This window comes from Dendrobates tinctorius, unplaced genomic scaffold (genome assembly GCF_039654945.1).
Source record: "Dendrobates tinctorius isolate UK_male_01 unplaced genomic scaffold, ASM3965494v1 ptg000070l, whole genome shotgun sequence".
Taxonomy (NCBI): domain Eukaryota; kingdom Metazoa; phylum Chordata; class Amphibia; order Anura; family Dendrobatidae; genus Dendrobates; species Dendrobates tinctorius.
In genome coordinates, this window is record NW_027361738.1 from 28427700 (window position 1) to 28455024 (window position 27325).

Genomic DNA, 27325 nt, shown 5'->3' on the forward strand with positions numbered 1-27325 from the left:
TGTCTCTTTTTTGTATGTCATACGCTGCTTTGTTTTTGACACTTCCTATTTATTATACGTTATAAACCTAGCACTCAACTTAATGATATTCAGAAGAATATTTATTGTAGTACGTAAAAAAACGTTTCGGTCAAATTTTGACCTTCAGTTACTGCAAAATCAAATGCATAGACATAGCAAATAAATAAATATAAAAAAGATAAAAAATAATCCAATTAACAAAAAATGAACAGAAACAAGGTATGTACATAGGATATGGTAAAACATATAGCAACATCATAAAATGCAGTCAAACCTAACCAGAAACCATGCTCAATCAACCCTAGGACTGATAACAAGAGGAGGAAAAGAGAAGGTAAGTGTCAGGGTCCTGTCCGCGCCGGCATGCAGCCTCCGCTGAGCAGGGACTCACCCGCACTGTAGGGGGGCCCGGCCGGGGTCAGGTACAGCCGGAAAGTACAAACAGGACCTGGGGACGCTGAAGTTTAGCAAGCAGTGAAAGACCAATGGTCATGTAACTGCAAGGGGCGGGGCTTAGCATCCTGCTTCCAGAGATGGCAGGACACTAAACAGAAATACTCAGAGTCAGGCAAAACGGAGGTCATACACAGAGATAGCAGTAAAGTATCAGGGATGAGACAGAACGGATAGTCGGGGCCAAGCAGGGGTCAAAACCAAACAGACATAGAAGGTACCAAGCAGAATCCAACAAGCAATATCCAGAGAACAGACGAGTCCTGCACAGAGTATCAAGCAACCAGAACACAGCAAAAACACACTCAGGGGTCACCACACTATGCCAAGGGCGAAAGTATAACTGACGGGGATGGGAGCTTCCTGAGGCTATAAGAAGCTTTCCCAGAACCAATGAGAGGCCACCATAATAAGTCCCAGGTGTGCAGGTAAGAGTCTGCACTGAGATCAAAACATTAACCCCAGCAGTGCCGGTCACCCAGCACTGGTATCATGACAGTAAGTATCCCCAATGGGGTATGTGACGTACCGTACTGTACCAAATACGTGGTAATAGGTAATAAACCTATTGTGAAGATTCATGTGCTCTTAATCTATTAAAAAGAGAATTAACAAGAGAGTGAGTCTCAGTAGTGGCAGGTAAAGGGTGCAGTTTTGGCATTTGAACGCTACTCACTGGGGTGGTCCGTCCCACTGCCTGTTGTAGTATGCTAGAATACATATATGGGGCCATAAATAAGATGAGCAAAAAGATATGCATGTACCACTGTGTGTGATCATATAGGGACGCTAGGTTACCTAATAGAAGCCAGTAGATGGGCAAAATATGCGCGTATGCTGTTCACTGGGGAGATCCGTCCCACACCCTGCAAATGTGTTAGAGATTATGTACAGAGGGCGTTACTAAAATAACAGAAAGAATCTGCATACTGCGATATATATATAAAAAAAATTTTTGTCCCATCTACTGGCTTCTATAAGGTAACCTAGCATCCCTATATGATCACACACAGTGGTACATGCATATCTTTTTGCTCATCTTATTTATGGCCCCATATAAGTATTCTAGCATACTACAACAGGCAGTGGGACGGACCACCCCAGTGAGTAGCGTTCAAATGCCAAAGCTGCACCCTTTACCTGCCACTACTGAGACTCACTCTCTTGTTAATTCTCTTTTTAATAGATTAAGAGCACATGAATCTTCACAATAGGTTTATTACCTATTACCACGTATTTGGTACAGTACGGTACGTCACATACCCCATTGGGGATACTTACCTTCTCTTTTCCTCCTCTTGTTATCAGATCTAGGGTTGATTGAGCACGGTTTCTGGTTAGGATTGACTGCATTTTATGATGTTGCTATATGTTTGACCATATCCTATGTACATACCTTGCTTCTGTTCATTTTTTGTTAATTGGATTATTTTTTATCTTTTTTATATTTATTTATTTTCTATGTCTATGCATTTGATTTTGCAGTAACTGAAGAAGGTCAAAATTTGACCGAAACGTTTTTTTACGTACTACAATAAATATTCTTCTGAATATCCTTAAGTTGAGTGCTAGGTTTATAACTTATAACTACTTGGTTTGGGAACCTAACCTTTAGCACCATTACTTAAGTTGTGCTCACGGTGTTTTTCCTTCTACGTACTTCTTATTTATTGACATACTTAGGTGTGGATTACATGTGTTTTTGGTGCGTTTCTGCAGTGGGAAAAAAAAATGAAAATCCATGTGGTTTTTTGCAGTAACTCATTGTGACGGCTGACTGCCAAATTGTAAGTGAGCAATGTGCACACTGTCAGGATTCCTCTTTGTTCCCTGTGTGGATGGGCAGTCATGTAACCGAATGTATGCGATTTACTCACTAGACTCCCTCAATTCTCTTCTACTGAGAGAAGCCAAGTCAGTATTTAACGGAAAGTATGCAAATTGCAGTCACATGGCCGCCAAACCACACGGGAAATTAATGCGAATTATGACAGTGTGTACATTGGTCAGTGTCACAATTTGGCAGTCGGCTGTTACATAGACTTTTCATCTCAGCCCAGGAAACCTCTTTAGATGTAGTCATACCTTGATTTTTAGCTTTGGTAAGAGGAATTAGGATTCATAAGTTTTACGACATGATGCTAGAAGGCTACATAAAGAGGCAAAGGGGTGTATAATCCTGTAGAAATCAAAACAATGGGTGGGAATACTCTACTCTAAACACTTTTTGTTACAAGAAGTTCCAACCCAACTGGACATTCCAACCCAGCTTTTAGTATTACACCATGAGCTATATGATATAAGTTGTCCCACCCGCATCACAGACATATATTTGTGACCATGTTGTTGGGATTTTCCTAAATGCCACACTTAGATTACTGGTAACCAAATCTTCCCTTGTACACTCTTGCACACCAGGTATACTTTCACTGGCATTTATACTTTTGAATCATTGATAAAAATTCTGGCAAGAGGATTCTGTCTGAAAGAATTCACCTTTCTGAGGGACCCATGGAACTGGTTGGACTTCAGTGTTATTGTCATGGCGTGAGTATCATTCTATATTTTATTTTAGATGCGTACAAAGTGTTGTGGCAATTGGCTTGCCTTGTATAAGTGTCTTATCAGTTCTGATTAGCAGTATTTGTGTACAAATTATTTGCTACAAGCACTGAATATTAAACCTGGGAAATTGTGTGATTCCGGGGTCAGACGGCCCATATGTTCTCTCCTATGAGACAATCTAGCCAATTATGCTAATTACACTGCAGAGCTTGAGCCCAGTGTTATTTTTTGTGTGATAAGATTCTCTCACGAGATAATCACAGCACAGGCGAGGAGAGGACGGAGAACTTAATTTCTGCATCTTCTCCATTGTTTGAGTTTGCGATAACCGGACTGCACTCAGATGATATCCGAGTTCAGGCTGATATTTTACAAGCACCCGTAGACTTGTATGGGTGCGCATGGCCCGATTGGATGCACTCGATTGATTTCTCATGCAGAAATTTTGTCCATCATGGAAAGTTAGGAAACTTTGCAAATCACATTACTTGGGAATTTTTCTTCATTGCAGTAAAAATAAAAATTGCAATTGGCTTCCAAATCTCTGCTTTTGCCCAGCTTGTTTGCCTGCCTTCAACTGCATTGATATCAGAAAGTACTCATTTGGAGTACAGAAGATGGCAGTGATGGATCAGCAATACTGATGAGCGAACGTGCTCGGTTAGGCCGGAGTCACACTACAGCGAGATACGGCCGAGTCTCGCAGGTTAAAACCAAGCTCTGGCGCCGGCACTCCAGAGTGGAGCATGCAGCTCCATGTACTGCTGTGCGGCCGCACGCTCCGCTCCGGAGTGCCGGCGTCAGAGCTTGGTTTTAACCTGCGAGACTCTGCCGTATCTCGCTGTGTGTGATCCCGGCCTTAAGGTGTTATTTGAGCATGCTCGGGTACTAATCGAGTGTTTTCTGTGTACTCGAAAAATATGTTGGAATTCCCGCGGTTGCATATTTGGCGGCTGTTTGACAGCTGCAACACATGCAGGAATTGCCTGACAGACAGCAGCGAGACATGCAGAGGCGGGGACTTGAACATATTATTCGAGCACCTGTCTCCTCCTCTGAGTGTTGTACTAAGAGTGTAGACAGATGGCTGTATTTTTTGTGCAAGGATCACAACACAGTGCACGGATTGGGATTGGCACAACATCTCTCCTGACCTGAGCGTGACAGCGTGATGTATTACTATGCAGCTGTCACACTCAGGTCAGGAGAGCCATCATTCAGTCCGAGGATTGTGATGCGATCCTCGCTCAAGAAATACGGTCGTCTTGTCCACCCTTATCAGAACAATCTCCTGCAGCAGCTTATCCCCAGAGTCAGAGAGACATGAGGTGCTGACGCTTTCACTGCCATCATCTGTACTCCAAATAAGTACATTCTGATATCAATGCAGCTAAAGGAAAGCAAACAGACTTGAGGAAAAGCAGAGGTTTAGAAGCCACTTAGTGTATGTGCAATTGTTTTACAGGAATTAAGACAAATTCCCTAATAACGTTATTTGCAAGCTTTCAAAACTTTCCATGCTGGACAAAATTATTAAAAATAGACACATATAAAAGTTTAGTTATGCTTTAAGCAGCAAAATTATGCTTTTCGTTTTCATAATTTACCTATCTGCCCAGACAGATAACAATATTACAAAAACATAGCTTTCCTCTGTGCCCTTCGATAACCCTTAAAGTATAAGGACACGCAGGTTCAATTTATTTTTTTACTTAAGTGTAGTATTTGGCACAAAAAATTGTTTCCGCAATTTGGTTTAAATGAAATTTTTTGCTTCTGGATGTGTCCATTTTCTTCAAGGCGTTACAAATCATCAAGTGGCCAGTGGCTTAAAAATTTTTGGTAAGAAGACTGGTGGACTTTCCCATTAGTTGAGTCCTGGCAGTAGGTAGGGAGTAAATTCTTTTATGGCATTTAACCAGTGCCATTGCTGTCAAGTTACCAAAACATGCACATATGGCATTGTTCACACGAGTGTATTTTTTGTCCTAATGCTGTCTGTGAAAAAAATTCAGCACTCGGACTAATATAATTCAATAGGGCTGTTCAAATTACCATTTTTTTTACATGGTCCCAATGTGTTTGTGAAAAAATTGCAACATGCGCTTGTCTTCTCCGTATTTTGGATGAGGCTGTGGGTGCGCCAAAAAAATAGGATCCCATATGGATCAACCATATAGCATCCAATTTTTTCTGGGGACATGGCAATTTTTTAACATAGAAAACTCTTTTGGTCTTGAAAATTTCAAAAACTGCCGATGTGTAAAAATGGATGCCCTACGGATAACAAAACAGATGAAAAATTGTCAGTTTTTTCTGTAAGGGAATCGGATTATTTTTTTTAGATGGTGTTGTGAACCTAGCCGATCAGTGTCTTGAGTAAATACCATGACAGTTCATTAATTTTTCATGATAGGTTCACCTTTGATCCTCTCAAGTATTAAAGGTCCATTATAATTAGGATTATTTGGAAACAAAATTATTGACTGCTAAAAATGGACCCTTAGTGCATGTATTACTTACTAAATTTGATGAGTCAGAAGCAGACAATAAGACTATGTTCCAAGCCTGAAGTTAGAATAATCAAAGATGTAAATTAATGTTAGATTCATCTATTTCCTTTTCTTTAGCCAGAAATTGAAATAGTTGTGGTTTCTAAATAATAACATTGTCTCTAATGTAACAAGCAGTGATTGCTGGTAGTTTATCATCATTTTCGTACATTTTACACAATGATTCATTCATCAGTTGAATGGATCAGGGAATACAAATAGAATGCTCAAGAAGTGCTACAAGTATTTTTCAGAGAAAATTATGTTTAGCCATAATCTAGTGTTGGAATCAGTTTAATTGATGATAAACAAATTTAGTTTTGACTTTCTCACCCTTTTAATATAACATTTCTCATCAACAAGTTGTGCATTTGCTGTATCATGACACCTGGAACCCTAGCACAGAAGAACTTAGAGTCCTTTCCAATAAGTGATTATTTAAAACATGAGACATAAAAATCCACATTTGCTGGAGGTAGGCTGGGGTCACAAGACCATTTTTCTCTCCTCCTAGAGAATTGGTCTCATTATGCTAATCACACACTGATCAGACTCTGATCGGAGTTTGATCTGATCTTCTCGAATGAGGAGAATAGTACAAAAAAAATTCTCCATCTTCTCCATTCTTTCAGCCTGTGAACATCAGACTGCACTCTAATGTCATCCCAGTTTAGTCCCATTTTTTCCATGACCCATCGACTTAGGCCTCTTTCAGACATCCGGTGTCAGGGGTCCGGCGGCCTGCGGCGAATAGCCGGGCCGCCGGATCCGGCCTGCAGCGGTGACACCGGATGTACATGCGGCCCCTGATGCGGCTTGGAGGACATTTAAAGGAGCCGCAGCACCGGGGGTCGAGAGAGCCAGCCGGAGAGAGATCGGGAGGCGAGAGAGCAGCCAGAGAGACAGCGGGGGACAAGAGAGCAGCCGAAGAGACAGCGGGGGACGAGAGAGCAGCCGAAGAGAGAGCGGGGGACCAGAGAACAGCCGAAGAGAGAGCGGGGGACGAGAGAGCAGCCAGAGAGACAGCGGGGGACGAGAGAGCAGCCAGAGAGACAGAGGGGGACGAGAGAGCCAGCCAAAGAAAGGTATGGAGCGTATGGAGAGAGAGAGAGAGAGAGAGAGAGAAGGGGAGGGGGAGAGAGAGAGAGAGATGCGCGCCGGGCACTTGTGGGGTTAAAACTCATAGTGCCCGGGCATGCGCAGTTGAAAAAGCCGGTCCGGCGCTGCAAAAAAACGTTGCAGCCAACGTTTTTTGCAGACGCTGGACGGCGCATGTTTGCCGTATCCGGCAAAACCCGGAGGCGCCGCATGTCCATCCGGCATGATGCGGCGATCATTATATTCTATGTGAAAAAACCGGATCCAATTCCGGATCCGGTTTACACAAATTTCGCCGCATCATGCCGGATTTAAAAAAACGGATGTGTGAAAGTAGCCTTAAATGGTGATTGCCTTCTGCTAATCAGATGTAATTTGTTCATGCTGTGATTATTTCATCGGAGCAGCTCATCTCTTCTCAGACATGTGCACGACCTCATAGAATAACATGGGGACATTTGTCAAATTTTTATGGTCGTGCCCATGAGCCCTTATACCGAATAATCTTTAGAAAGGTGTAGTTAAAAGTTTAGTTAAAAGTATGTAGGCTCTATACACAAGGCTTGTAAAAGTATTCACCTCCCATTGGAATTTTTCATGTTTTGCTACCTTACAACCTGGAATTTCACTGTTTTTGTGAGGGTTTGCATCAGTTCATGTAAAGAACATGGCTATACATGTGAACACTTGGTTTTCTTTTAATTGTGACGCAAACAGGACAAATTTGGTGAAAACATCAGTGTGCTTAACTATTCACCCCAAAGTCAGTACTTTGTAGAGCCTCCTTTTGTGGCAGTTACAGCTGCAAGTCGCTTTGAATAAGTCTCTGAGCTTTCCACATCTTGACAATTGGATTTTTGCCCATTCCTCAAGGCAAAACTGCTCCAGCTCCTTCAAGTAAGATGGTTCCCCTGATGGGGATACCTTTGATCTGCCTCTCTGATTCATGCCCTCCTTGCCCGGGTGGAGAGTTTTGGTGGGTGGTCCTTTCTTGGCAGGTTTGTTGTGGTACCATGATCTTTCCATTTGATGATAATGGATTTGATGGTGCTCCGGGGGATCATCAGAGATTGGGATTTTTTTTATAACCCGACCCGGACTTGTACATCTTACCAACTTTCTCCCTGACTTCAATCAATCAATCAATCAAATTTATTATCGCCAAGTACATATTACATATATACAAGGAATTCTTTGTGGCAAAGAGGCAACATAATATATAACAACAGATACAACAAGTAACATCTAACAAGACAGATACAGTATATAGTCTACACATGACGATTTAATTGTTGAACAGAGAGTGGATAGAAGCTGTTCATATGGCGGTTGGTGCTGCATTTGGGGACTCTGAATCGACGTCCTGAAGGGAGTAGTTGGAATGAGGAGTGTCCCGGGTGAGAGGGATCGGATGAAATTTTCAATGCGTGGGATCGAATTCTCTTATCATAAAGATCCTGGATTTTAGGCAAGGGGGGAATCTATAATTCTCTCTGCTGTTCTGAAAGTCCTTTGTAAGCGGAGTTTGTCATGCGCAGTGGCTCCCCCATACCAGACTATCAGAGAGGAACAAATCACAGATCTGATGACAGCATTAAAGAATAAGATCAGCAGATTCTTAGACAAACCATATCTTTACAGCTGACGCAGGAAGAACATCCTCTGTTGTGCTTTTCTTATAACAGCATCCACGTTTTTCCCCCATTTAAGATCATGAGAGATGATAACACCAAGGAATTTGGTCTCTGTGACCCTAAGAACCACTTCGTCATGGATATAGATTGGAAGTATCTCATGTTGATCTTTCCTAAAATCCACAACCATCTCAGCAGTTTTTTTAGTGTTGAGTACAAGATTATTGGCTTTACACCAGTCACATATTCTTTTCACCTCACTCCGATACAAGTCTTCAGCATTTCCCCTGATGAGACCAATCAGTGTCATATCATCGGCAAATTTCAAGATTTTTACTGAGTCTGCTGAAGAGATGCAATCATTCGTATAGAGAGAAAACAGTAACGGGGACAAAACACACCCCTGAGGTGCCCCGATGTTTGTGACCAAGGTGTCCGAAGTGAATGGTCCAACTTTTACACTCTGTATCCTGGCTGTCAGGAAGTTATAAATCCACAAGCATAAGTTGAGAGGGACTCCAAGAGCTATCATTTTCTTATGAAGTAAATTCGGATCAATGGTATTGAACGCTGAGCTAAAGTCCATGAAAAGAATCCGGACATATGAGTGCAGTTCATCTGTATGATCCAAAATGTACTTCAGTGCCAGATTGACAGTGTCGTTTGCCGAACGATTCTCCTTATAGGCAAACTGAAGCGGGTCCCATAGCTTCTGCGTGAATTTTATCAGGTGGGACATCATAATTCTTTCGAAGACTTTCATAGCTACAGATGTGAGTGCTACTGGTCTATAGTCGTTCAACTCAGAGGATCCCACTTTCTTGGGGACAGGGATAATTGTGGAATTTTTCCAACACTGAGGTACAACGCACTCTTTCAGTGACACATTGTATATATTTGTCAGTATAGGGGCAAGCTGGGTAGCACATACTTTCAGACACATTGGAGATACACCATCAGGGCCAGGTGCCTTTTTGACCTTAAGTCCCTTCAGGATGCGCATCACCTCTGCCTCGGATATCACTACTTGGGTGTTGCACAATGAATGATCTTTATATGAACAGACTGAGGAGCTTAGAGATGAATAGCCACTGTGTGTAGAGCTTGCCTGAAATCTGCAGTAGAATTCATTTAACTCTGCTGCCAGACTTCTGCTGGGGTTCACTATAGTGGGGTGGCTTTTATAATTGGTGACCTCTCTTAATCCTCTCCATGCAGATCTAGTATCTTTTGATGAGAACCTTTCCTCCAGAATCTTTGCATACTCGTGTTTGGCTAACTTGATCTCTTTAGATAGCGAGTTCCTAAGTTTCTTGAATTCAGTAATATCGCCTGCTTTATAAGCCTCCTCTTTTCTATTACGTATCAACCTGACTTTATTTGTAAACCACGGCTTGTTGTTTCCCCGAAAGTGGACAGATTTGGATGGAATAAACGTGTCTTCACAAAAACGAATATATGAGGACACTGCATCAACCCATTCATCCAGACCCGAGCATGTTTCCTGGAATACCTCCCAGTCCGTGCATTCAAAGCATGCTTGTAGTTGCAATTTTGCCTCCTCAGACCATGTCTTCTTTGTATAAACTGTAGGTTTGGATGTTTTCAACCTTTGCCTGTAGGCTGGAATTAAATGAATTAGACAATGATCTGAAAAGCCCACTGCTGCTCTCCTCACTGCCCTGTAGGCCCCTTTTATGACTGTATAGCAGTGATCAAGCGTATTGTTCTCTCTTGTGAAGCAGTTTATATGTTGAGTAAATTTGGGGAGATCCAGGTTGAGTTTTCCTTTGTTAAAGTCCCCCATTACGATCACAAATGCTTCTGGAGATCCTTTCTCCCATTCTGATATTTTGCAAGCTAATTCACCAATAGCAGCTTTAACAGATGCTTGAGGGGGAATATATACTGCAACCAGAACCATAGATGAAAACTCTCTTGGAGAGTAAAATGGTCTACAATTGAGTGCAAGGTACTCTAGATCTGGAGAGCAACCTTTTCCCAGTATGTTAACATCACAGCACCAGCTAGTGTTGATGTAGAGACATACCCCACCCCCCCTTTGTTTACCTGAAGCTACACAATCACAGTCAGCTCTGTAGATAACAAAACCAGGTAGATCCAGACTACAGTCAGGGATGGTCTCATTCAACCAGGTCTCAGTAAAACAAAGAGGCTGAATTGGCCATATCAGATCTCATGTTACAAAGTAAGCTCAGATCCTCCATTTTGTTAGATAAGGAACGGACATTAGCCAAGTGGAGTGAAGGAAGAGCTGTTCTGAACCCTCTCCTCCGAAGGCGTGCCAGGACGCCTCCTCTCCTACCTCTCTTGCAGTACACCTCCACAGGTTTCACAGAAGTAATGGATTTTATGTACTCAATTGTTGAATTAGCAATCATTCTCCAAGAAGGGGAGTCCATGAGAAATTGCGGATGATTCCAGAATAATAAATCGTCCCTTGAAATCATAAGAGTAGGTTTACAGAGTGCAGTGGCCATGATTACACTCAGCTTGTAGCTATAAAGACTGAACAGTCACAACTTGTTTGGAGATCTCCTTGGTCTTCGTAGTGTTTGGTTATTGGTACCTCTTGTTAATGGTGTTGCAGCCTCTGTGGCCTTTCATAAAAGATGTGCATATACTGACAGACATGTGGCACTTAGATTGCACACAGGTGGACGTCCTGTCACTAAGCATGTGACTTATGAATCTAATGGCTTGTATCAGAAAATTTTAGGGGCTTCATTTCAAAAGGGGTGAATACATAAGCACGTGCCAATTTTTAGTTATTTGACCCAATACATTTAATTTTTGCCTCTATTGTTTTCACTTCTCTTCACCAACTTAGACTGTTTAGTGCTGCTGCATCACACACCAATCAGATTACAAAAATATTTAAACACAGGTTGTAATGTAACAAAATAGGTAAAAAGCCAAAAGAGGTGAATTCTTTCGCAATCCACTGTATTAAAAAAAATGAAAAAAAAGGCAAAAGTTCAAATCACCCCCTTTTGCATCAATATAAATAAAACAATAATAAAAAAATACATGTATTCGATATCACTGCGTTCATAAATGTATCTATCAAAATATAAAGTAAAATTAATCTAATCGCTGAATGGTGTAACAAGAAAAAAAATCAAAACACCAGAATTACTTTTTTTGGTTGCCGCAACATTGCAATAAAATTCAGTAACAGGCGATCAAAACATGGTATCTATCCCCAAAATGGTACCAATAAAAATGTCAACTCAAACCAAAAAATTAAGCCATCAACCAGTCACAAATCATGAAAAAAGAGAGCGTTACGGGTCTTGGAAGAAAAAATTTTCATGCAAATTTTGGAACTTTTTTAACACTTAAATAAATAGTAAACTACACGTTTGGTATCGGCTTACTCATACTGACCTAGAGAATCATTACCAGGTCACTTTTACCTTATAGTAAACATGGTAAATAAAAACCGCCCAAAACAATTGTGGAGTTGAACTTTTTTTTGCAATTTCAACGCACTTGGAATTTTTTTTCCATTTTGCAATACACTAAATGGAAAAATAAATAATGTCATTCAAAAGTATAACCTTGTCCCGCAAAAAAAGAAGCTCTCATACGGTGATATTGGTGTAAAAATAAATAAGTTATTTATGACTCTTGGAAGTAGGGGAGGAAAAAACTAAAAAGAAAAATTGAAAATTACATGGGGGTGAAGGGTTTAAGTAGTTTTATGCCAGACAATTGATGTAAACTAGCTTACTGGTTCGATACCATAGACCAAAAAGAAAATTGAAAAAATATATTGCTATTTTCAACATTTTCCTGCCTTATTAAGGGGGGATATTTGAGATTAGAAAAAAAAAATATTTCTCCCAGAAACAGCGCCATTCATATTCATTAGTGATATTAATGGCATGTGCTTTCCAGGAATTCATATAAAACATTCCGGTCCTGTATAAAGAATTAATAAACATAGTTTAATACATACAGTAACTTCTCATTGATGCCTCAGGGGCTTGTGATATATATAAAAAAAAATCTCAGAGGCAAATTGTGAAAACAGTAACTTCCCAGAATCAACCTTCAGCAGACAAGGAAATGAGAGTCACTAATAGAAGCTCTTAGAAGATAATGAAAAGAACAAGAAATAAGAAACGTTCTCAACAAATAGCATTACACTATAGCTAGGGAAGTGGTAGTGATATGTGGCACTGAGAACCATATCAGAGGGTTTTATATCTCTTTCTCATAAATCAATTGCAAAATGCAGGGTATTCAACAAGCAGACACTTTTAACGAGACTGTGGAATGAGCTAGGCAGTGTAAGTGGGGAAAAATGACCTTGCAATGCAGAATTTTTTTTTAAGACCTTTTCACATTTGTCTACTCTATGTATATTGGTATATAATGATATTAGGAATAAGAAATCGTTGCAAACATATGAATTTGTGCTTTCATTGTGATAAGGCTGCAGTTAAAGGGAATCTTTCACAAGGTTTTTGCTACCTCATCTGAGAGCAGCATAATGTAGAAAAAGAGACCCTGATTCCAACAATCTATCACTTAGGTTACTGGGTGCAGCAGTTGTGACACAATCCGAGTTTTCAGACGTAGCATATAGCAAAGACCAGAAAGCTAACCCCGCCCCACCTCGGCTTTTTGTGCACATTGTCTATTAACAGAATGCTGCTCATCACAGAAGGGGGTGTGGAAAGACCACTTGACAGGAGGCAGCTAGTCTGGGCAGAGATAATCTTCTGGTGATAAAACTTTCATTATATGGAAACAACAACACACAGCCTAACATGTGACACTTTGCTTAAGGCCTCTTTCACACATCAGTATTTTTGATCAGTATTTCATTAGTATTTGTATGCCAAAACCAGGAATGTCTCAAAAATAAGGAACAGGAGTCAGGTTTTCAATTATAATTTTTTCTCGGTAAGTTCCATTCCTGGCTTTGGCATACAAACACTGATGCAAAATACTGACCAAATACTGACGTGTGAATGAGCCTTAAATCTGTGTCTTAGCCTCTACATCATGCTATCCTCAGATTACATAGCAAAAAAACAGCTGACAGTTTCCCTTTAAAGCAGTTATCTACTTTATCTTTAACAAAAGTGTGTTGGGGACATGATTTTTCTGGCACTTATTGATCTATAAGTATTTCAGGTTCTTCTCCTTTGTCAGTGCTGCCTGTCGGAGACGGCACAGTTCTGCTATTCTCAGCATGGCTGTTGACGGATGAGCACGTGACTAGACCTGTCCATTGCCCTCCTCCAATTACAGAAGGAGGAAGCCTGTACTAATAAGTGTGCAGTATTTTACAAAGGGCAGGAACTTGTAAAACTTACCGTATATACTAGTAAGTGCCATAAAATCATGTCAACAACAGATTTGATAAAATAACTAGAGGAAAAGTGGACAAACCCTTTAATATCTGCAAAATAGCTACTGTAAAATGTAAATCCTATTTGGGAGACAGGATAGTCACTATTGGCATGTGACATTTCTTTGCCTATAGGAAGAACACACATTAGCTGCCGCCTTGTAGGCACGTGGTCTTGTCCTTTTACATGGTCATGGAACTGCTTGGTGGCTATTAATGTATTTCCAAGTTGGCATCCTATTTTTGGCATTCTACTTAGTCATGCAATGTCAAACACTAGACCTCATTCACCTGCTGAAATATTTTACCATTGTTTCCCATGAGTTAGTTCCCATACTGGTCCAAACAACCTGTTTAATTCCATTCTGCTCCTTTTTTTTTCCCATGGCTGGGTAACATTGGTATCTTGTCTCAGCGTTCATGCAGTAGCTTCCACCATTCCTTGATTCCAAATAACTATGGTTTGATTCTACAGGTATGTAACAGAGTTTGTAAACCTAGGCAATGTTTCAGCTCTACGAACTTTCAGAGTGCTGAGAGCTCTGAAAACTATATCAGTAATCCCAGGTAAGATCGCCGCACCTCTCTAGTTCTCAGCTACTGCAAGTGCTTCAGTCTGTGCCCCGTTTACCCTCTTTTGCTGTCGTTTGTTGGATGGACTTTTGCTATCGTTTGTGTGTGACTTTCCCTTATTACAGATATGCCACTGAGTTTGTGGACCTGGGCAATGTGTCAGCTTTAAGGACATTCAGAGTACTTCGAGCTTTGAAAACAATCTCGGTCATTCCAGGTGAGGATTGGGTTAAACACTAAGGCTGCTTGTGTAAGCCCCACATGCCATTCCTATTAACCAAACTGATGTCTCACTGACAGTGTTTGACATTAAAATTTCTCGGGAATGGTTGTATGTTGAGAATGTGACTTGTCTGCAGAATGAATATTTTAGACTTTTTCATATTGATGAATGCTGCTGAAAATCCAGTGTACAATAATTTATCGAAATACTAACTTTAGGTGCATATGTCATGAAACCATCAGTGTTGATTATCATGTTGGTCATATTATCCTCAGCATCGAGGCTATGGGATTTCATATAGCATTTGGAAAATCATAGTGAAACATAGAAACCAGTGTTAAAGTCCGAGCTATACTGCTAAACTTTCACTTTGAATTCTAACATCAATTAATTAGCACTGATTCTTAAAGTTTATATTCCTGGCGATCATGCCTCCCTAAAGAGGATGATGTCCACTTTTTTACTTTAAAAATTGGTTGATTCTTGCCTGAAAATAAAAAAAATACACCTTTACTCACCTACTGAACGACCTCGATTCCTCGGTACTGCTGCCTGCTTCCCTTGCTTGTTTCCTCTCTGCTGGTGGGTCTTGTCACATGACAGTTACAGCCAATAAGCAGCCATTGATTGGCTGCAGTAGTCTGATGCCATACAAGCCATAAGAAAGAGCAAGGAGACTGATTCTTCCAGCTCACCTGCCTCATGACCATTACAGCTGTAGGTTCTGTAATTTTCTTGAGTTCAAAAAGGTTTTGTATCCATTAAAATAATGGTCAATGAGGCCATGCTTTTGTCTGTCATGTGAACGATTTCGTAGTGCTAGTGTGAACCAGCTGTTTGAGATCTGACAACCAGCAAAGTTCTGATTGCTTCTCTGTACTTTGGATATGAGAGAAGACTTTCTTCTTAAAGAGGACATTTCACCAGATTTATCATATTGAACAAAGGATAGAATAGTGGCTGCACAGCAAGTTTTGCCTCTCCATATATTAGCAGTCAAAGTTTTTTTGTCCCTAATGAGTTAATTTTCATTAAGCCCAAGTAGGTGTCATCAGATATTTTTCAAAATGTGTGTGTGTAGTTCTTCCCCCCTGCATGGCACTGACCCATCATAACAGGGAAAAGCCCTCAAAGGAAAGAAGTACATGGCCCCGCTATGGCAGGTTTTTCAGTGTGTGAGATGTAATGATACAGCTCTGATCTCTTGATGTAACGTCCTGCACAAGTCAGTGTGGATGGAGGGGTGGCACAGCTAAGTTTAGCTGTGTCACAATACAAAACCTTCTATCAGCTCTCATCTTTTCATAGCACTGTCACCTCTGCCTTTGTCCCCACATTGCCTGTCCGGCGATGTTTCAGTAATCACACTTATTTCTCTGGTGGTCAGGTAAGTTGTACTCGCTTTACAATGACATTAGGGATGACATTACATCTCACATAGGAGTAACCTGTCTGTTCTTCTGGACTACTCCTATGTGAGATGTAATGATGCCCTGCTCACTGCAGTGCGATTACAAGTTAAGCACAAGAGACATAGGTGTGATTTCTGATAGACGTTGTACAGGTAGGCTATGAAAGTAGAAGATCTGATAGAATGGTTTGTAGTTTGATCCCACCTTCCCCACACTGACTCATGCAGGAGGTTAGATCAGAAGATCAGAGCTGTATCATTACATCTCATATGCTGAGAAACCTGCTCTAAGCTGTGGTGGGGGCGTGTTCTTTTTTTCTTTGACTATTGCTGCCTACCTATGATTGGTCAGTTTCATACAGGGGAAAGAAGTACACCCCCCAGTGAAAAAGGTCTAACAACCACTTGGACTTTAAAAATATCAACCTTGTAGGGGTCAAATACTTTGCTAATATCTTCCCAACAGAGAGGCATAAAAAACTTAAATGTTTCATTTTGCCCTCTGGCCAATATTACATCCTGTGTCCAGTTCAACATGAAAAATTTTGTGATAATTTTTCTTTAAAGGATGTATTACTTTACAAATTTAAATAGCTCCACAAAGTAAGGAATAAGGTGAATTGTCATTTCTGATTAACAACATTAGTAAAATCTTTTTTACTTTGCCATGTAGCTATTTTTCAGTGAGTCAGTTACCAAAATGAGGATCGCCTTCCTAATAATTGACGGTGAGAAAGGAAATCCCTTCTGTAATTTCATACAGCTTTAAACAATTACGCCCCTGTATTGAATACAAATCAGATATAGTTTAGGTCAGGAGGAGCCGCAGAGTTTTCTCTACTATTATCCTTCATTTGACAGCAAAATTGATTTTAGATGCTATTGCATCTCCTGCAGAAGGAATGTTTTGACACATGAGAATAAAACCTTCTGTGCCTGTGTATTTATAGGATTTATCCCATGGAATGTAACCACATTCACCTAATAATTAGTATTCTAAGTAATATTATAATTAGATGTTCTAAAGTTTAGAAAAAAATATTCTGGATCTGCAGCACCGGCAGCTTTGCTGGACACTTTACAGAAACACAGAAGGACATCCTGAAGACAAGTCTCGTTCAGCCTTAGTGCTTAGCATTTCTGACCTGCATGGAAAGGTGATAGGTCTGCATGGAAAAAAATCTATAGTTGAATGAACATCCTTTCTGAGACGTTGGCAATTGTGTATCGCAAATATGCGGTGATTTATGAGGCATAGCTATTGCTTCTATGAAGATTGCACAGTTATTTTGATGCTTTAAATCAGATTTGCTTACCAAATCATGCTGAGGTGACATTTATTATTAAACCGTGCTCAAGTTATTGGCCTTAGTTCATAAATTCCTTAAAGGGGTTTTCCACAGATCTAATGTTTGGCTCTCTGACGTTGCTCAGGTCTGTTCTTTGACTGTTGAGATGATGTCATGACTGTAGCCCATGTCACCGGTGCAGCCAGAGGTCTACTCAAAGAGCTCAGTGTTTGTCTGTAGTGGTGATGTGCGCTGTAGTTGTGATGTTACCATTGCAGACCAAAATACCGAGATCGAAGCAGCAGGCGAGAGCAGGGGCTGAACCAGGGGATGGTGAGCATTATTTGTATTTAATCATTCGAGGATTATTTTCTTGAAAGTGGAAAACCCATTTGAGGTAAATTACCTTTGAAACGCTGAAATTTCCCATCAAAGTCCTGAGTGTATAACTACCCAAATGTGTTCCTTACACTAACGCTGCTCAATCTAATGAGCCACATTCTGATTTATTAATACGTGACTACTACATATCATTAGTTGTATCAACATTGGATTGTAAGCTATTAATTAAAATGCATAAATTGTGCAGGTATTGCTGGACAGTTGGAAGCCTTGTCTCAATGCTTAATAGCCCCCTTCCAATCTCCTTTCTCATCATCCTTAAGCGGGTTGACCAGTTTTAGGCTACTAGTCTGCAGTCATTATGTGTGACTGCAGACTAGTGAATCCTCACAGTTCATGCACTGTGTGCCATCAGGATTACAGGAGCAGTGGGTGTGTGACTGCAAGTATGCAATTTGCATAAATGTGGTCACGTGCCAACTAGACGTGCACATTGTCACTCAACGGAAGTGTATTGAGCGAGGCTAGACACGTCTAGTCGGAGTGTTGGGCCGGAAGTATGCAAATTGCATCTTAGCGGTTACAAGCCCATCTCCTGGCGCCAACACCAGAGAATCCTCACAGGATTCATAGGTCTGCAGTCATATGGAATGACTGCAGACATGTACCCCAATGCCAGAGAGCCCCTTTAATGAAAGAAAATGGAACTTATCTACCTATTTACAAAAAATTGTAAAGTTTATTGTAGCTTAGAAAATTTTTGATTACTAACCTGGCAAACACCAGATTTATAAAGTAGAAATAAAAAACTAGACAACTTCAGGCCAAGGAGTACATTTCTGTTTTCTTACCAAATAATGAAGATTATGGTACATATGTACTAAAGCACTGATCATGTATTTTCTTGTATCACACATCAAATATCAGTGTTCTCTTTAATTCCAGACAATAAGTTCTGGTTTTAATATGACCTAATATTTTATTGTAGTCTTACAATAAATGCAGTTGCAAATTTTTGCCCTGCAGTAATATACATTACCAACGCCTCTGAAGGATGATCCAGATAAAACTTAATCAAATCATCATTATGAGAATGCTTTGTGATAGAGAGTGGTTTGGGCTTCATTCTCTGCTTGGTATTGCATGCTTATTGCTTGTAAATGTTTTCAATTTTGTATCTTTATTTATGATTTTACTTACAATTTTTGGTTTGTCCTAATCCAGGTTCCTGAACTTGTTTTCTTTTCTAAAAAAAACTGACAGTTTTGATGATGAACTAAATATAGAATTAAATATTGAATCAAATGTATTTGATCAAATGAGAGACAGCTCCAGAAAAACAATATTAGATTCTTATCTATTATCAGACTAAAGCCGGCCATACATATTAGATGGCTGTCGGCTGAATGATGCTATCGGCAGATCGTTGTACTGACAGCTATGTCAGCTAACTCTCCCATTCATAGGCGCGCTAGTTCAGCCGAGCACTACTGTGATCTCTATTAGGAAGGCACCGATTGAGACGTTGGCCAGTGGTTTCTCTCCTTGAGAACAATGCAATTGGCAGTCTAAAATCAGACATGCACAATCAACATCTCTCCTGGTCTTTCCTCTGCTGGGGACTCTATAGACATTAGACCATTGGCCAAACCCATCGATATCAGTTCTGGCGACATTAGCCTAATGTGTATGAGGGCCTTAGGTCATTCTACATCGCAATGAACAGAAATCCCTAATTTACATTGATGAGTTCCATAGAGGCAAACCACGCTGACTCCTATTATGTTTTCGATTCTCATCCAGGCAATATACCAATATAGAAGAAATGCTTTCTAGCTAAAAATTATATACATATTTAAATTGCTTCTGTAATTTTACTAAATTATAGATTCATCTACATAGAGAAAAGTTATGTGATAATGTATGCCATTTTCGATGCCAATGGAACTAATTCTAAATTTAGAGTGCAAAGCTTCTAAAATGGAAACCTGCTTGGAGACATTATGAATCATTGAGATCCGTCAGAATCTATTAGGATTCATTAAAAAAAAATGGGTCAAAATGGAAAAGCCATATCGATTATAGCTAGCCTAGCCATTCATTTCTATTGCTTTGTAGGCCCCATAGATATTAAATTGACAGCGGATCCTCATACTGACAAATATCTGGATATGGATTTCTTTAGACTCTAAAAATAAAGTTTATAGACTAAATTAGAGGCTAATCGCTTCATAATGTAATCCAGCTCTGCTAGTACTGGCGTTCCCCACTACTTTTTATTGTCATCACCTTACATTTTGTGGTTTGACACATGATTATGGGGAGTCATTATTAGACGCAGAAATGTACCTAGTACCAGTGTTGTGGATACATTGTTGAAGGTATTACAACTTTTTTATTTTATGAGGCAACCCTATTTTACAAGGTCGAAAACTATTGTAAAAATCACCATTAACAACAGTAACTCAGTATGAACGTATTTGTTTCCTCATTGATTATTATCATCATTGTCCTAAACATTTATGGTTTGGGTTACGAGAACTTCCAGAAAAAAAATGGTTGTTAGCTTTTCTATGACCAGTTTGAAAGGAAAGTAAATTGAAAAATGAGCTTAAGTCTGCATAATCTTTAAGTAAAAAATAAGAGAAATGTGAATATGGCCTGTAAGCCAAAATGGTGTCAACTTTAGATGGCTTGATTTTCATCATGTAGACCACACTGCCAAAGGTATGTGGACACTGCTTTTAATTCCTAGGTTTAGTCACACTCATTGTTTAAAGGTGCACAAATCATACGGCCCTGAATAACATTTTTCCAAACAGGTATAATCTTTCAGATTTACTACTTAATCATGTCTCTATGGTCAGCTAAACAATTATATAAAAGCTTTTCAGGCCAATATCTACGGTACATAGTGAGCCACAAAATATCATGGTATAGACCACCAAGTGCTGAAATGCTTAAAGCCCCCTTCACACATAGCGAGATCGCTAGTGATATCGCTGAAGCGTCTCCGATTTTGTGATGCAACAGCGATATCGGTAGCGATCTCGCTACATGTGACGCTTACCTCCGACCCGGCTCCCCGCTGGATATCGCTGATCGCGCGAGATCGTCCTGGTCCATGTCTCGTTGTCGGCTCCTTGCTGGCGCCGACGAGCGACTCCATGGACGGGGGAGGAAGTCATCACCAGAGCTGCCGTCTGACAGGTAAGTAACGACCGCCGACCGCTGCTACATCGCTGGTGAGATCTGCCTGTTTGGCAGCTCACTAGCGACCATTTAGCGATGCACCGGCGATCCTGACCGGGTCGTATCGTTGTCAGGATCGCTGGTGCATCGCTAAATGTAACGGGACCCTAAGACATAAAACTTGTATGTTCTCAGTTGGAAAGTTGGAACCCAAACTATAGCATCAGCACTGTGCTCTCCTTTGGGAGAATTGTAGTTTGGGTTTCGACTGTTAAGCAGCTATACCGAAGGACAAGATCAATATGTACAACACAAGTGTAATTGGAGATATCTAAAACATGCCACCATTGGACCCTGAAACAATGGAAATGCATTCCATTATTGGATGAATTACATCCCTGCATTGGCAGCCAGGAATCTGTATTTGGCGACTGCCGGAACATTCTTCCTATCCAATTGCTTATGCAGCTGTAAAGTCTGAGACAGAAGGATAACCATCTGAGCTATGATTTTATTGGATTGAGGTTTTTAGTTCCAGTAAAGAGACATATAAAAGAGTTTCTCCCCCTCTCAAATGCACTTTTATCCTACCTACATCATAATTGAATGATCAGTGGCGGTTCAACTGTGGGGGCCCTCGTGGATGGTGGGTGTCTTAAAATCCCCTGTGTGAATGGAACAGTTGTGCATATGGTCAACCACTGCTCCATTTGTGTGGGACTGACAGTGATAACCGCTCTACCAGTCTTATAAAAGTTAATTAAGTGGTCATCATTCATGTGTACGATTGCTCAATTTGTGTCTTTAGAATCTTTGTTCTCTGGATTGGTGGTGTCCCAGTGGTCTGACCCTGAGCGATCATACATTTATCACCTATCCTGTGGAAATGTATTAAATGAAATAGTGGAAATACATCTTTAAATGGGTTTTCTAATACTAACATATCGGAGCTTGTAACTTGTAACAGCTGATCAGTGTGGGTGCTGGGTATCAGACCTCTGCCGATCTTATAGTGCTTACTGATCATAGTATTGGTCATTGGTTAGTGTAATAATAGTCAAAAACCACTTTAATGTTACAGCATCTAATATCTAATTAATAGTTTTTTTCCATGTACCAACCTCACCTCCACCAACTCTATTGTACATCTCTATGTGTGCAATGATTTGACCATTAATATTCTCATGAACAAAGTGCTATGATCCATAAATCTTAAACAATATCTGCACTTTTGGAGTTAGATGTTTCAGTGTACACATACCTTTGCCATGCAGTATAATAGTTCATGGGAAGCAAGTAAAGTTTTTCCACCACTAAAACCTACTTACCATCTTGAATCAGAAAGTTTGACTTTGCTTTAGCCTCTTAAACTTATAAATAAGCCACCTTTGAAAAGAATTCTACTATGGACCTGTTTTGTAAGGAATGCCATAGCCCTACTAGTTGAGAGATCTCAAAGACTTCTAGAGCTTTTATACATTCCTGTATGTGCAGTCTCTAAAGATTTCTTTATTTCCCTCAGGACTGAAAACCATTGTCGGAGCCCTTATCCAGTCAGTAAGGAAGCTTGGAGATGTTATGATTTTAACAGTTTTCTGTTTGAGCGTCTTTGCCCTGATAGGGCTACAGCTCTTTATGGGCCACTTAAAACAAAAATGTGTTAGAAATTTTCAAGAATATAATCAAAGCCTTTCTAGCAGTTTATACTGGGGCATGGATAACACAACCTGGTCATCCTATGTAGAGTTCATTTCCGATGAAAGTAAGTTTTAATTTTTTTGTTCCATTTTCTTTGTCATTTTATGCTATATTAATATCAGTTTAATTTATTTTAGGTGTTTTGGAGCTTTGTATCACAAAAAAAAAGCATTTGATAAGTAGATATGAAATTAATAAGCTCAAAATTTTGACCTTTTTACTTTAAAATATAGAATCATTTTTAAGAATAAGCATTCACTTTAAAGAACATTTTCGCCAAATTAAAGAAATATCACGGCTATAAAATGGTTGTCCCATGAACAAAGTACATTTTAATCAATAGATCTTTTATAAAAAAGTTCGACAATTAAATGTGTTAAATGTGTTAAAAAATGTTCCTGTACTGAGATAATCTTATGAATGTGCTCCTGCTGTGTACTGTGTAAAGGCTGTGTCCGAATATTCCTCGGTTCAGCTACCCTCCAACCTAATTATGCACCAGAATCTTATTTCTTCAGGAAGCACTTACCGTATATACTCCTGTATAAGACGAGTTTTTCAGCCCGTTTTTTGGGCTGAAAAAGACCCTCTCGGCTTATACACGAGTCATACACCTGAAAGCCCGCAAGGGAGATGGAGCAGGAGACATGATACACACCCTCCTGGTGTCTGCATATCCGGCTCTGCTACATCTCAGTCCCGGCGTCTGTATCTCCCTTCCTGTCTTCTTCCTGTGTGGTTACATGGTACCGCTCATTAAAGTCATGAATATGGACGTGTCTCCACTCTCATAGGGGTGGAGCCGCATATTAATGACTTTAATGAGCGGTACCATGTGACCTCACAGGAAGAAGACAGGAAGGGAGATACAGATGCCAGGACTGAGATGTAGAAGAGCCGGATATGCAGACGCCAGGAGGGTGAGTAGCACTGGGGGAGGGTGAGCCAGCCATGCTATAAGGATGCTATAAGCAGAGGTGAGTATGTCATTTTTTTTTTTAAATTGCAGCAGCAGCATTATTATATGGGGCATATATGGAGCATGTTATGGGCCACCAATAACCTTTGCGCAGCATTATATAAGGTATATATATTAATATGGAGTATGTTATGAGCCACCAATAACCTTTGTGCAGCATTATTATATGGGCATATTTTAATATGGAGCATGTTATGGGCCACCATTAACCTTTGTGCAGCATTATATGGGGCATATATTAATATGGAGCATGTTGCATTTCCCACCTTCGGCTTATACTCGAGTCACTAAGTTTTCCCATTTTTTGTGGCAAAATTATGGTGGTTGGCTTATACTTGGGTCGGCTTATGTACGAGTATACACGGTAGCTTGTATTCCATCCTTAAAAATGCATTGTGACAATATAAATATTTTGGCCGTATCCAGCCTTTGTCAAACCAAAAAAGGAGAGAGACCATAAAATATTGCTTTGTTTTTTTGCAGCATCTTATCTCTTCTTTCCTTTTTTTCATAACAAAGATGCCTTGGATATTTCTACACAAGTCTAGGGAGACCTGGTCTATGCCCTGAGGGAAACTCGAGTAGACCTATTAATTACTGCCAAACTTTTCCATAAAAGGCTAAATTATATGTAAACATATTTAAATATAGCAATAATTTTAGAAAAAAATCTGAGAAAATAAACTACCTGGTCTGTGACTTGCAGTATTTTACTATTGATTTATTCTTTATATTTGTCCACAATTAAACAACACCTTCATAAATTCTCAAGTGCAACAGATAAAATAAAAAATGCATACTTATCTCACAAACTAATGCAGTTAGAGCGAAATCCGCGCTCTCTCCCAGCAGTCACACGACATTATGTCACATGACTGCTGCACCCGATCTGGAAGGCTGGTTGTCAAGAATAGAGGAGTCCCCATGCCGCATTTTTTAATTGTTTAAATAAATAATAAAAAATCATATGGTTGTATTGTAAATAAAGATACAGCCAGAATAAAGTCCTTTATTATAAATAAAACAAAACACAGTTTTCCATTTGTATTAAAAAATAACAAACACAGTTATACTCACCTAACACCTATTCCACGGAAGCCCTCGTCTTCTGTTATAAAGTTAAAATAAAATACAACAATATCCCTCACCTCTCCATCATTTTGTCACATGCCGTAGTCCATGTGTGGGGGATAAATAGTTTTCACCTTGGACGGTGCCAAGATGTGACCATCCAGGCTGAGAAACACTGATGATTGAGCTGCTGTGAACACAGCGTTAGTGACCAGCGGTGACATCATCGTAGTTGCCGCCAGTCAGTGAGGCTGCGTTTCCAGCAGAGCTGAACTGCGGTGACCTCAGCTCCATGGGAAAAAGTCAGTGATTAGGTCACCGCAGTTCAAGCTCATTGTCTTCACAGCAGATCACCGTGATAATTTTTCACAGTGATCTGCTGTTAAGACACTGAGCTTGAACTGCAGTGACTTCATTAGTAATGTAATCTAAGTGATACATTATTGGATTCAGCTTCTCTTTGCCTTTGTCAGGCTGCTCTCAGATGAGGTAGCAAAAACCTGCTGACAGAATCCCTTAAACTGTGAAGCTACACATTAAAATTTGGTTGTAGAAAAATAAAACTTTTATTTGTAGGAACTTTGTGAAAGTTTATTATACCACAGTGATAACACAAATAACATCTTTCAAGATTGAACAAGTCATTTAGTTGATACAAGAGTACAGAACTCCAGGAGCAGACAGCTTTTGCAACACCTATTATGAGAGGTTTCGAGCTGATCTCGCTTTTCATTTTTAATGATTTCACAAAAGACATTTCTGTACCAGAACGTTTCACCAGTCGCAATTATCCCTAAACCAGACACAGAAAAATTCTACAATATTTTGAAGCTTAGTAACACAACAGTTAAAGGAAATCTTTTACCTACAGTTGTACATAAACTAGTTATTTTTGTTACGGTAGTTTATTTCACTTTCTTGTCTTGTGTGTGCTGTGTCCTGAAGCTGTAAGATGTTTGCATAATCATAAGTGCAATTAAAATAAGTCTGCATAGATAGTCTTTTGTACTGCAAAAAAAGTTCTGTGGCTACTTTAGTACATGTACAGTGGGAAAAATAAGTATTTGATACACTGCCGATTTGTTGCCTTCTCACCAAGCTGCTTGCCTATTGTCCTGTAGCCTATGCCCATTACAGACCTTTCTATTCTTTGTTGGTGGGAAAACTCGCAAAATCGGCAGTATATCAAAAACTTTTTTTCCCACGGTAGAGTGCAATATCACCAGACACCTCTCTCTCTCTCTTATCCTCTCAGTCGATTACGACTCTTGGTCATTCTAGCGATCAGCGCTTCCCAGGCAGTTCTATTCCACATTGCTTCTTTTGGTCCACCAATGTTCATTCTCATGTCGCTCTTGATGGTGTAAAGCCAGGGTGTTCTTGGACGTCCTCTTCTTCTTTTGTCACTGACCAATCTAAGCATGACATCTTTCCTCAACCACTGACTCCACATAATGTGGCACCACTACCCTAACTAAAAAGCCTGACATCAAATTGTTGGGAACAATTTTATATATTGTGGGCTTCAAATACAGACTCAGACTGGACTACAGAGAACAGGTGAATCCCCTGGTGGGCCTCTGTGCAGGCATGGGTCACCCACCTCTCTATATGAGCAGTAGTTGGTACAATATACTTGCTTCACCATGTACAGCAAATTCACCATCTAATCATTCATTTATCAAGGTACTCAGTTCATTATTATATAGAATCAGAGATTAATTTGTGAATTAGGGCAATGTAATATTTGTGCATGGTATATACACACACACATATACACACACATACACACACACACATATATATACACACACGCATATATATACACACATATGTACATACATATGCACACACATATATAAATATATACAGTTATATATATACACACACAGGCATAGATATATAAATATATATATATATACACACACACACATATACATGCACACACATATATATATACAGTGGGAGAAATAAGTATTTGATCCCTTGCTGATTTTATAAATTTGCCCACTGACAAAGACAAGAACAGTGTCACGCTGCAGCTATGCAGGTAGCTGCAAGCTCCACTAGATGACAATAGAGTGGAAGGAGGACAGCATGTTTGCAAGAGCAGACTTGAAGTGCTGCAGTGAGGCTACCACAAGGTGGCAGCAGAGTAGTCAAACAAGCCGAGTCAAAACCTAGACCGTCACGCAATACAAAGGGAAACAACAGCGGAGCGCCAAAGGGTCAAAACCAGTCCAAAGCAGAAGTACCAGAAGCAAAAGACAAAACCTTTACGGCATAATGTGTTACCAATGGTTTTCTGGGTGACTGTGGTCCCAGCTGCCTTGAGATCATTAACAAGTTCTTCCCGTGTAGTTTTAGGCTGATCTCTCACCTTCCTCATGATCAAGGATACCCAAGGTGAGATTTTGAATGATGCCCCAGATCGGACCTTGATTGACCATCATTTTGTATTTCTTCCATTTTCTTACTATTGCACCAGCAGTTGTCTCCTTCTCACCCAGCGTCTTACGCATGGTTTTGTATCCCATTCCAGCTTTGTGCAGGTCTATGATCTTGTCCCTGACACCCTTATAAAGCGCTTTGGACTTGCCCATGTTGTAGAGGTTAGAGTGTGACTGATTAATTGAGTCTGTGGACAGAAGTCTTTTATAAAGGTGACTATATAAGACAGCTGTCTTTAATGCAGGTAACGAGTTGATTAGGAGCGTCTAACTGGTCAGTATGAACCAGAACTCTTAATGGTTGATAGGGGATCCAATACTTTTTTCTCACTGCAAAAGTCAAATAAATGTATATAATTTATACAATGTGATTTTCTGGATTGTA

General features: G+C 39.9%; 1 protein-coding gene across 9 annotated transcripts in view; it reads left to right on the forward strand.

Annotated features, from left to right (window-relative positions):
- The window catches only part of LOC141095489 (sodium channel protein type 5 subunit alpha-like), a 524914-nt gene that overhangs the window by 157589 nt on the left and 340000 nt on the right, over nt 1-27325 (forward strand). For 7 of the 9 annotated variants that reach the window (XM_073581518.1, XM_073581511.1, XM_073581513.1 and 4 more), the window contains 3 exons: nt 2893-3021; nt 14411-14502; nt 22265-22504. In XM_073581518.1, the coding sequence (XP_073437619.1) occupies nt 2893-3021; nt 14411-14502; nt 22265-22504 (461 nt within the window). Of the gene's footprint in view, nt 1-2892; nt 3022-14187; nt 14280-14410; nt 14503-22264; nt 22505-27325 lie in introns of all 9 variants that reach the window. The other 2 variants (XM_073581512.1, XM_073581519.1) reach the window with 1 other exon arrangement.